We start from the raw sequence: 11,455 nt of genomic DNA, 5'->3' as shown, positions 1-11,455 counted from the left end.
GATTGGGTGTGGGCTTGAAGGTGCGCTCGCCCACGTGGAGTGACTGGCGCGCCTGTGGGTATCGAGGGGGGGAGGAGAGATAAGTGCCAGGAGGGATAAGGGGGAAAGTGGGGGGAAGTGAAGGGGGGGGGGGAAAAGGGGGGGGGAGAAGTGGGGGGGGAGGGGAAGGGGGGGGGAGTGGGGGGAAAGCGGGGCCCCCTTTCAAGGGAGTTGTGGTTGGGGACATCCTAACTTTGGGATGCTGACAGTGATGAAGAGAGAGCTCCCCGAGTCACCGCGACGCGACCTCGACAGAGGCGAAGTGGTGTTGAGATCTCATCACTGGTTCGTTGTTCATGTTCGTCCACAAAGAACTTTTCTTTGGTCGTCCTGGAAAAGGAACTGCTCTGCGCCCTTCCCTGTAGTAAGAGGTAGGGGCGCGAGACCTTGAGAGATGTTTGGTTGTAACGCAAAACGTAAAGCCACCGGAACGGCGCACGCAGTCCGTGTTGTTATTCCTCTCGCTCTATTCCGAAACTCCGGCGAAGAAAAATCCAACGGGCTCCCTACTCTGCTCAGCACAGGTGCCCTTGGTGCCCTGGACTGAACGTAATTTGAATACACATATCTTTGTCGAACTGAATCACGATAAGTCTATCCCGGGTGCCCCACACAAGCACTAAGTTGAGGCCGCATACGGGGCCGACCCGCGGGTCCGCTACAAGGGAAAACAGGTTGCAAGTTGGAAAAACTTTATCAGGAGAGCGCAAGTGGCAATTTATCCGCACCTGTTCAATAATTTTCATCATTTTCTTGAGCCAACCTTCTGTCCCTCGCTATACAGGTGTATCTTCCGGACCCCCTTTTCGTCGTTGATCGACTTATAATAACAGCTGCATATAATTCTAAACGTATATGTTTTGGAAGAGTATCATGAATACGTTTCCCTCTTAAGATTGCGGCGAGGTGCTAGAAGTGAAATGATCAGGTTTGCCATGGCCAAGGGGATGACGGCACAATTGCCGTACGGATTCATTTGAAAATGAACGCGCGAATACCTGCAGGGAGCAGGATTACATGTGCCTACCTAACATACACGCACCTGTTCAGAGCAGCGCTACTGTAAATCCTAGCCTTGGAAGCGTTCTCATGCTGACGGGCAAACGTTACACCTGCTCATAGGTTCACGCAGCGTGAAGCAGCGGAAGATGCTTACGACTACGGGAGTAAGCTTGCAGCTACTAGTTTTTTATTGTTCATCGGTGGTATCCTAGATGTAACAGAGTCTGTAAAGCCGCAAGGAGCACAGCCGTCAACAGTAGCAACCTCGCCGGACTGTGCAGGGCAACAGCAGTCTGCTAGGTCGCCGACAGCGGCAACGTAGCTTTCCTAGCTCGCTTGGTTTCTCGAGACACGGCAAGATGCCCAGCCACGACGATCACCAGCTTCCACTTCCAGCTATGTTGGCGGCTTCCACGCCCTCAGTAGCAGACGACGACTATGGTGAGGAAGGAAGCCTCGACGATGAGACAGAGTTGCTGATGCTGCAAAAGGTGGTGCAGCAGACTTTAGAGAAGAAGAAGATGGCGGCCGCCAAGCAGCAAGCTCAGGTGCTTGAGGAATTTAAAGCGGCAGCGGAAAAGCGCGTTGCCGCCCTTGAAGCTGCTATCGTGAAGGTGCGTCCTTTAAACCTGGGCATACTATTGAAGGCTCCCTTTCCATACATATAGCACGCCTGTATAATATGGAAGCTGGTCTTACCGGAGCATGAGGCTCGTCCAAAGCGCTAGCAGCTTGCCTACGATTCATGGCGGTTACTTCCTCCTCCTGTACCAAGGCCGCGGTCTCTCTCGATTTCTGGCCACGAAGCCTTTCCTGCGTGGCAGGCAAAACGCGGAAGGTGTAGGGGTCCTCTAACCACACATGTTTGCTTGCACCCTTTCCGCAGTGGCGAGATGTTTCTCAGCCTCTATCTCCCTCCTCCCCTTCTCTACCCTGCCAAAAACTCCCTATAGATTCGGGAACTGGGCAGACCAGATCCGCCATGTATAACCCTAGTCCAGTTCACATCGCGACTAAAGCAAAGCCAGTCTCGCAAAGCCAATCTTGCAACACGACCCACAACCTTGCTTTTGCACGACCTTTATCATCGACCTCCCTTGACCCGCAAGCCCCAAGCCGCAACCCGGCATCCCATCCGCAGCTCTTTTTATCACCAACAGCTGCCCGCTCGTTCACTTGGCCAACTGCGCTCCGGTATCACCATATCATTTAAAAGATGATACCACCCAAATACCCAGACACACCCCACACACCCTCCTCTGACTTTCGGTGGCTGCGGTGTCTGAGCTAGCGGATTGGTAGGTCTTCAGCTCGTTAGGAATGTTGTTGCATCATTGGTCATCCAGCTAGTGCTCCCCAGGGGACGGGGGCCCCCAGCGCCTTCTTGGTCCAATCACGCGTCGGGGCGGCCGCGGCCCCAGGCGACGGCCACAAACGGAACCCCCGAGGATTACGTGTAGCCGCGACCGTCTCGGCCTTCACATCTCGGCCCTCACATACGAGGAGGAAATTTCCGCTATTGACTGGACAAGTTAGTTACAAGTTACAAGTTACAAGTTACAAGTTCCGCACACAATTGACTTAACGACGGAACCTCAGAACTGCCTCCCCCTCCGTTCTGCTTGCTGCTCGCGAGCTTCAGGATGCCAAGGAGTGCGCTGCGCTCGCAAAGGCAACATTCACCAAGACCACGCAGCGCCTCGAGGACAAGTTGTCCCAAATGGAGGCGGTGACTCAGAAGTACCAACAGGTGTGGGCCTGGTACCGCAGCAGCCACCATCCCCAGAAGCCGAGCAGACCCTAGCTGTAATAACGATACGAAATGACAATGTCAGTCCGTACGGTACGGCTTAGCACGTACTGGTACGGCGTGGCACAACATGTGATCAAGTAGTACAGGGTTGTGCCGCATTGAGTAGTGAATGGTAATGCTAACACAAATACTATGACGGCTACGGCGGCTCATTAGCGCCATTAGCAGTAATAGTAGTAGTGGTGGTAGTGAAAAGTTACATGTTGCAATCTTCCTGTCCCGAGGGTAAAGAATGTCCTCCATCCCTGCCCTGCTCCGTACGTCTGTCTGAACCGTCGTGTCTCTGGGACGAGATTACTCGTCGACTGGTTGGAGCTTTGAAGTCATTGGAGTTTTATATTGATAAGTCACGTCGTACGGTCCTGTCTCGTACTGCATTACCACTGCAGGACATGGCGGTGTTGTGGGAGCAGTACAATGAGGAGCATGCGGGGCTGGAGAACGCCACCATGCAAATCAAGATGACGGTGGAACAACGAAAGCAGGGCATCAAGCGCCGTATCACGGCGCTCGCGCAGGTGCGGTGCGGGGGGTTGTCGCCCGGGGGGATGTCTGACGTGGGTACGGGTGTGCGCGGGCGTCTCAGACTGCGGATATTGGCGGCGTGTGCGGAGGGGGGCAGTGTATGGGCTGTCGCTTTTGTCGGCACACTACGTGCCCCCTGAGCATGCGCACTGAGGCCGCGCGGGAGCCGTCACTCGAATTGATCAATCCAACACCCTCGGCTTGTCGCGGCCTTGGCGTTGTGGTCCCCCCGCAATCGCGACCGGCGATGTGTGTCGTTTCAAAATGCAGCATTCCTCGCGAGCGAGCAGCGCCATGCCGGGCTGGCGTTAACACCATTTATGCCTATCGCCAGATTGATGGAAGCTGGTTACAGTCACCGGGGTATAAATAAACACCGTTGGTATATGTGCCGCTGTGACATGTTGCGGTGTCTTGTCCCTATCCAGGTTTATCGACCCGAGCGCTGTACGCGTCCTACATTCTAGGGCATTCCTTATGTTTATTCTTCCCTCGCCTTGCTTCTTGCTGTCTGCCCCCTCGGCGTTCCCCTGCAGGAGAATGAGGCGGCGCTCTCGGAGGCCACCAAGAAGGCGGAGGCGGTCAAGGGCCGAGCAGCCAAGATGCCGCAGCTGGCCAAACTGCTGCAGTCCCTCGTGTGAGCGGTCCGCGTCCTCTTGGCTTGGGGCACCTTGTCGCTTGATCGGAAATATGACGGTGGCAACAGCGGTTAGCGGCGATGTGGAGGGAGTCACCTGACCTGGGTGAGGTAAGCACCCACCCATGTCAGCGGCAGCTGAGGAGGCAGGAAGGAGGACAGCATCCCGCAGAACGACGGCATCACGCCGATGGCCGGGGAGGGGGCTCAATGAGAGGGGCCGGTTCCGGGCCTTGACGATAGTCAACACAGCAGCCACTGCATTACTGTGCCGGCATCCCACAGGCCGTGCTCTGCTCTCAATGGCCTCTTGTTGGTCTCCCAGGAACAGCCGAGGGCCAAAATTTGCGAGCGTCTGGGACCAGCCAAACCGCAGGCGGTGTTGAGACTTGATCGCCTGCTGAGACCTGACCTGACCTGAGGCTCGTGTACAATACAATGGGCATTCATGTGCACATCAGCATCCCACCCGCTGCATTTGAAGCGGATCCGTTATGGCGATGCTTGATTGATTGCAGGGATATGTAGTGTGCAGCAACAGCCAACTACTAGTAGCCCGAGTAAAGCTCGGTGGGGTGTCGGGGTCGTTTGATGTGCGGCTTTATCTCCTCATGCAACCAGGCATGTGCGGCTTTATCTCCTCATGCAACCAGGCATGTGTTGATTGTTCGTTCTGGGAGTGCGAAGAACAGCACCGCGGGGATGGGCACTGGATAGGCCAAGTGCATGTGCTGGGTTGTAGCAGCCGGTACACAGTACGGCACTATAAATACGCGCGTAGCGCGACCACCAGTATCTCGAGAGGCCTTTTCAGCGGCAATGCAGGGTGGTGGCTGTTGGCCGTTGCTGGAGTGATGGGGGCGAGCAGTGATTATTATTGACACGTTTTGTAGAGAAGTGAGCTCCGGGTTGGGTACCGCACATGTAACGCTTGCAGACTCGTATATCGCTGATCCCATGAAGAGAGGCAAGGTAAGGTAAGGTAGGAGACATGCCACAAGAGTCCGCATGCGGCGTAGGCGGCAATGAAATCCGTTCCGTGCCACACTGCTCTCATCATCAGGTGCTTAGAAGGGACTGTGGTGGGAGTAAACTCGCCAGCTGAACCACCTGGTGTGCGGGTGTACGGGATTTGGATTATGGCGGGTGGGAAGATGCAACTTGTAAGAATCTGGTGCCAACGACATGTTGATAAGCTGAGGCCGGATGTCTCTGTTAGTACACTTGATGCGTGCGCCAAACTATGGGGCCGGCAAATCGGTACTGGCAAATGGGTCACTGGCGCTCCCCTAGCTAGGTGGATGTCTGTACGGGAAAACGTGCCGGCGTACCTTGCATTTCGTATCCCGCACCTCCTCTCAACCAGATAGCCATGTTACCACACGAGCTATGCACAGGGTCACGCGGCAACGTGGCCACACGGCCCCATTTCGGTGTTTTTGAATTAGCACTGGGCCGTGCACGTGCAGCTGAGTGGAGAACCAAGCCGTTGGTAAGCGGCTTGACATGCACCCACTCTAGCCAGGAGCGATTGCTAGCCGGCGAATGGCGACAACAGCAACAGGCCCTGGTTCCGGAGCTTGTGTTGCTGTGTGCCACCTACGCCCCGCCACGGCTTCCGGCGCTTGCACCGGCGGCGGCGGCAATGGCGGCAGATCCCGGTTTGCCGCCGCCGCCGGGGAAACTGTATACACCTCGGCCGACTGGGGCCGCGGCCGCCGCTGCAGAGTCGCTGCTGCCGGCGCTGCATCGCCGGGTGCGGCCGCAACCGCCACCGTCACGTGCGCTGTGTGGCCCGGCTGCCGCCTGTGCCTCGGCGGGTGCTGCATCACTGGCACTTTTGCCGGCAGAGGTAGTTTCGGAGCAAGACACTTTGACGGCATGCCTTCCAGAGCTGCTGCATGCGCGCATCCGACCAATTGTCGTACAGCGTCACGTGCAGAGCCTGGAGGAGGGCCCTATACGGCCGTACACAGGCCCAGGTAATCAGGCTACACTAAAAGCAAGTTAGGATCATGTCGTACATGTGGAAGGAAGGTGGGCATTGGAGCTCTCTTCACGACTGCGCCTGCGTCACTATTCACAGTTGCCGGTACGGCAGCGGTTATGGTTGGTGGTTGAGAACAACCCGCAAACATAAACTTCAGGCTTACGTTGCGGGTGTTTTCCAAGCGGCTTGACATGCCCGGGGGCTTCACCACTTCTCCCCACAACCCTGCGAGATGCCCCTCCCCATCTTACCATCTTCCTTTCTACCCATCTACCGATGCACTCACCATTCATGTACCTGCACTACCACATAGCTCCGCGCCTCCAGATATCTTCGCACACACTGTGGCAGCCTACCGCCTGGCCTGGCTTCTGATGTGCTGTTATCTGACTACATTGGTGTCATACTGCGGGAGGTACTGCCTGCACTGCTGGCCTGCATTGATAACCCCACTCAGGGGTGGCGCAGTACGGCGTGGTACGGCGCTGCATGCCATTGTAGTGGAGAGCTGTTATATCACGTCTTTTGCAGAAAAGAACCGAGCGGTGGATGCCAGATCCCGTGATACCCTGGAAGAGCTTGGCAGCGGGTAGGGGTCCTCAGGGTTATCCTTGATGAAGGGGACGTGTGTGTGTGATGGTGCGTGGGATGGTGTGATGGTGTCGGGGCTAGTGAGGGTAGTATTAAGAAGTGTGCATGTGTGTGCACATGACCTCCTTGGAGAGTTAGCTTCCGATTGGAATATGTGTTCACTTGTATATGTGTATGTAAGTGTAGTTAAAATGTCTATGTATATATATGCTCTCATTCCACATCATCGATACAACTACCACCATATCCCCAACACCCCCTCGTTACACACATTCACACACAGACTTGCAATGGCAACAGCAATGGCAACGGCTCGGCAGCTGGTGGTGAGTTGCCATGAGGAGCTCTGGCCGCTAGTTTTCCCGGTTGCAGTGGCTGTCGTACAGTACATTGAATGCATATGGCTTTGGCTCTCTCTGTTGTTGTTGTTACAGGGTGGTATAGCTTCACCAGTGGCCTCCTTCCCGAGGCAATTCCCTGCTCTCCCCTGCTAGAGGGGCACCCTAAGCCATTCACTCCATCCGACTTCGGATTGTTTTCGTTGGGTATGGCAACTCACCACCAGCATCCAACCAAATCTAGCGGATCAACGGCGCGTCAACTTAGTTCCTGGTCAGCTCGCAGGTTGATTTTATCACGTCCTACACCGTTCATAAGATGGGGGCTACCTCCCATTTCAACATCTCTCACACACCCAAGAGGTCGGCAGGCGAATTTGAACCCGGACACTCCGGGAGTAGAAGTCAGGCCTTAACCTCTGCCAGCCGCCTGCCTGTTGTATGGACGGAGTGCAACGATGGTGGAGCCCGGTACTAAGTCCTGGAGTCCCCACCCAACTACTGAATGGTGTAGGGGCTGTGCAAGGCTGGATCAGTCACTGGTCAGACCACGAACTGAAGCTGGGCTGGCTGGCTGGCTGGCCGGCCGGCCGGAGTGTAGGTGGTTTTTTCCGTTTTTACCAGTTTTTTTTGAACTGTTTGTTCGGGCTGTACAGCCACATGTGTTGGAAATGACCGACACTCATATACCAGTGGATGGTAACCACAAGAATATAACCTGGCGGAGTTGTAAGTAATATTTGGGGCGGTGGGCCTCTGAATGGACTGTAATCTGTACGCAGCTGAGCTGCTCGGGGACATATGAACCCATATGGGTTCAGCATCACCTAGACACCTAGACACAGCTGATAAGCTTGCTTTTCCTTTCGCACTGCATGCAGTTAAGAGGTTCAAGCTATTGTGGCAATGAACGGAAAAGTCTATCCTAAGTCCTGGCCGTCTTTTTTTATATGCCTTATCCACCCTGGTTGCTTGTCCACATGCGGTGCAGTGTAGCAGTGTAGCATAACGCACATCTTGTACGCTCGCACATTACACACCCAGTCCGAGGAGACATGCTGGAGGGAAAGCAAACAACCATGTCTGCATCCTCCTAACGGCACAAGAAGAAGAGCCTTAGGTGCTCCTGGCCCAGCTGCTTGTGGGATTTGTGGAACAGGTTAGCCCCCCACATTTTGACTACCATCGATCCTCCCCCACCGGTTCAGTAGTGCGTTCGTGCAACATGCGCAGCTCTCCTCCAATGAAAAACCCCCAAGGCACATGATGACCACAAGGGCAATTCCTCAAAATCTTGCATCTGTGCTCAACTCGACTCGTATTGTCGAAGCCAGGATCGTCTGTTCCCAAACGCATTCGCAGTCATCATCATTCATACGCTTTGTCATGCATGTCCGGGATCGTGCGTGGTATGTCGCATTTAACAAAAAGAGACTCCCAAAATAATAAAAATCGGAATAATCAAACCAGAACAGGAAGTTCTACCACGGCTTTTCCCTGGGACAAAAAACCATGAGGAAAGACACGGCACTGCTGATAATTATTACGCACTTCATAGCTAGGTCTGAATTAAACATCCAATCTCCAACCGCTGGTGTAGCAGTATTACACACGCAAACCTATGTACCATCCCCCCCGCCAGTTTCTGCCCGTGGCTCACATAATGGAAACACACACACACACACACACACACACACACACACTCTCTCTCTCTCTCTCTTCTCTTCCTGGCCTCTTCACACATCTTCGGATCAACACATGCACATACATACTGTCATTTGTGAGTCCGGTGCGCCAGCTCCAACTCTCCTCAGCTGTACCCCTTAAGCCATAAAGGCCCCACTGGGGCCTATTCCAGGACCGCCGTCAGGGGGGGGGGGGAAGACGAACCACGAACGAGTGAAGCTGCTGCCAGGGCAAGAGGAGGGGGGGACGTTTATACTCTTCAAAGCGTTTAGCTGTGCCAGGCAAATCTGAATTACCAAGGCGTTGTCCCACCAAGGCGTTGCCCCCGCGGTATACCAGGGCGTGTTGTTAATCCATCCGGAGGAGCACCGAACGGCCCAACTTATCTGTTTCACCTGCCTATTGGCTGTTTTTGGACATTCGCAACCTCAGGGCTCTCCCTCCACAACTTAGTTCGTTCCCAACTTTCGCACCACAGCCACGTTCATGTGCAGACATGTACTGCCATCAATTGTCAATCAATACACAGAATGTATACATGCAAGGAATTGCGGCTGCCATAGGGGAAAGGGCCCCTTCGTCCCTTTCCCTCTTACTAGCACTGCTGCTGCTGCCGCTGCTGCCGCTGCTGCCGCTGCTGCCGCTGCTGCCGCTGCTGCCGCTACTGCCGCTGCTGCTACTGCTGCCGCTGCCGCTGCTGCTGCTGCTGCCTCTGCGCATGCACCACCTGCCTCCGCCCCTACCATCCCGGCCGACTACTGACCGCCCGACCATCCGTTCGAACCCTCCACTCATCGCACCACCCCACACCTCTGCTCTGTCAGCCAGTCCGGACAGTCCACACAGGGTCACGCAGCCCCCGATACTACGAAGACCTCGTTCGCCCCCACCCTCTAATGCGGTGGGCACTTCGGACGTCGAGGGACAGTGGATCCTCCCTTCCTAGCATCACATGACCAGCTCCCCCGCTCCTCCGCAAGACGGCCGCAGAGGGTCCTCTGCCTCACTCGGTGCTCGGGTTTCAGCCGACCGACCTGAACTATGAACATAATGATGTAATCACGTCAACACCGGACAGCTCTCCTCCTCCTCCTCCTCCTCCGGATCTCCTCCTCCTCCTCCAACGCAATACAGACGAAACCCAGTGGATGGCCAGTAAAGCAACTCCAGCACCCCTCAACAGGCAGCGCCTGCCGTTGCTGCACGCACAGCGCTGTCTGTCGTGGCTGCCGTGTACCCCCTTCCCGATTGGAAGCATTGGAAGCACCCCTCTCGCGAGCCGTACAGCATCAGCAGGAAAAGCAGCAAGGAAGAGCTGGAAGGTATTTAGGCCCTTGCAGCGGTACGGACACCTTCGCGCCAATCGCTAGCTTGCCGCCTCTACTTCTTCTCTACCCAATCAGGGATTGCGATGTCGCACCGCGCCAACGGAAGGGGGGCCGTACCGCCAACATACCGCGCTTGCCCGGGACCCAAACCTTGCCAACGCCCACAAGCCACTAATACCCGAGCTCCTCCTGCTCTTGCTGCTCTTGTTGCTCCGACTCTGCCTCCGCAGCCGTCGCCTCTATCTCTGTGGTCTCCAATGCTGCGAAGACCCCTCGGAGGGCCGTCCTTGCGTCCAGCAGCAGCCGGGACGGCAGCCGGTCGCCAACGAATATCTTGGTGTTGTTGGTCAAGGCCTTAGAGGCGTGGAGGGGAGAGAGGGAGGGGGCCCGGGATAGAAAGGGGGTTGGGGAGGTAAACCAAAACCAGACACGCTGGCTCTGTGCGATGCGCAAGTTTGAAATCCGGGGAAATCAGGAATCACGTCATTTTCGGGCGTTGTGGCCTCGGCGCTGGTGCGCATCCGTGAAGACACAACGACAACAACAACATGAACCAGCTGCAGGAGCAGCCCGCGGATACAGGAATACCTCCCACAGCCTCTCCATCAGGGCGCTGCATCCCAAATACACAGATCCGACCCCACCACCATCACCCCGTTTTCCAACCTCCTCCCACCCACCCGCCCACCCACCCTCCCGCCCCTCCCCACGCACACACACCTGTATCAATTCATACTCCAAGTATTGCGGTGTCAATTTGCTGCGCAGCCCCTCCGCCTCGCGCTCCAACCTGGCGGGGGAGTTCATGCCGGGCCAGGCCAAAGCAAGGGTGGGGCGGGCTGGTTGGGGACCGGAGGACAAAACTGCCGCCGGGGTCGACGTCCCTCCCTCGTGCAGCGGGGGAGGGAGAGAATGCAGCCAGGCCAAGAAGAGGAGATCGGGGAAAAAGGGAAAGGGGGCGAAGCCATAGTAGCAAATCTTTGCGGCACAGTCCATAATGGGTATCCATGGATAACGTTTTCCATTAAAAAGGACGCTTATCATGCAGCTTGTAGAGACAGTTAACAGGCGGGCGGGGGCCCGGGCAGGAGGGCGCCAAGGGCCCTCGGATGCGTTTCCTGCTGTGTGTGAGCACCCGCAGCCCCGAAACCCGGTCTTCTCCAGGAGCATACCAACGCGACACTGGAGGAGCTTCACCTCCCCTCACCCCTACCCAGCCCGCTCCCGCACCCTACCCCCGCACCCCACCGTAGCCCTTAGCTTGTCCTGACCTGTATTTCTCTGCGTCCGCACGCGCCTTCTGTTGGGCCAGAAAAATGTCGTTGTCAATCTCCGCCCGGGCCCGTTGCGCCTCCTTCTCAGCCAGCAGCTGCTGCATCTGGATGGCGCTGGTCTCAGCGACGCGACGGGCCTGAGAGACACAAGAGACACAAGATAGGGCAGCGGACGGAGGAATGGAAGGGACAGCACCTTTGCGGAGCTCTCTGCGCTCGTGAGCAGCAGCTC

The 11,455-nt window shown here is 56.1% G+C and overlaps 4 protein-coding genes across 4 annotated transcripts in view; 2 read left to right on the top strand and 2 right to left on the bottom strand.

The window, feature by feature from the left end:
- The window catches only part of VOLCADRAFT_117087 (uncharacterized protein), a gene marked incomplete at both ends in the record, with an annotated part of 5,190 nt that extends 4,405 nt beyond the window's left edge, over positions 1–785 (bottom strand). Inside the window, 2 exons of the mRNA XM_002949103.1 lie at positions 35–52; positions 768–785. Of these exons, the coding sequence (XP_002949149.1) occupies positions 35–52; positions 768–785 (36 nt within the window). The remainder of the gene's footprint in view (positions 1–34; positions 53–767) is intronic.
- Positions 786–1,400: 615 nt separating this feature from the next.
- On the top strand, positions 1,401–4,437 carry VOLCADRAFT_117086 (uncharacterized protein; the record flags this gene model as incomplete). Its single annotated transcript, XM_002949234.1, has 5 exons — positions 1,401–1,655; positions 2,684–2,791; positions 3,244–3,372; positions 3,916–4,016; positions 4,302–4,437. The coding sequence occupies 5 exons, from the start codon at positions 1,401–1,403 to the stop codon at positions 4,435–4,437; spliced, it is 729 nt and encodes a 242-aa protein (XP_002949280.1).
- Positions 4,438–4,973: 536 nt separating this feature from the next.
- VOLCADRAFT_89570 (uncharacterized protein) lies at positions 4,974–7,845 on the top strand (the record flags this gene model as incomplete). Its single annotated transcript, XM_002949233.1, has 5 exons — positions 4,974–4,988; positions 5,383–5,998; positions 6,464–6,483; positions 6,881–6,923; positions 7,817–7,845. 5 exons carry the CDS (start codon positions 4,974–4,976, stop codon positions 7,843–7,845), a joined length of 723 nt encoding a protein of 240 aa, XP_002949279.1.
- A 2,275-nt stretch (positions 7,846–10,120) lies between these two features.
- The window catches only part of VOLCADRAFT_59054 (uncharacterized protein), a gene marked incomplete at both ends in the record, with an annotated part of 5,061 nt that continues 3,726 nt past the window's right edge, over positions 10,121–11,455 (bottom strand). Inside the window, 3 exons of the mRNA XM_002949102.1 lie at positions 10,121–10,303; positions 10,670–10,739; positions 11,221–11,360. Of these exons, the coding sequence (XP_002949148.1) occupies positions 10,121–10,303; positions 10,670–10,739; positions 11,221–11,360 (393 nt within the window). The remainder of the gene's footprint in view (positions 10,304–10,669; positions 10,740–11,220; positions 11,361–11,455) is intronic.

The sequence above is a fragment of the Volvox carteri genome (genome assembly GCF_000143455.1).
Source record: "Volvox carteri f. nagariensis unplaced genomic scaffold VOLCAscaffold_13, whole genome shotgun sequence".
In the NCBI taxonomy this organism is placed as follows: domain Eukaryota; kingdom Viridiplantae; phylum Chlorophyta; class Chlorophyceae; order Chlamydomonadales; family Volvocaceae; genus Volvox; species Volvox carteri.
The sequence above is the reverse complement of the archived record's forward strand: the minus strand, read 5'-3'. Positions and strand labels throughout refer to the sequence as shown.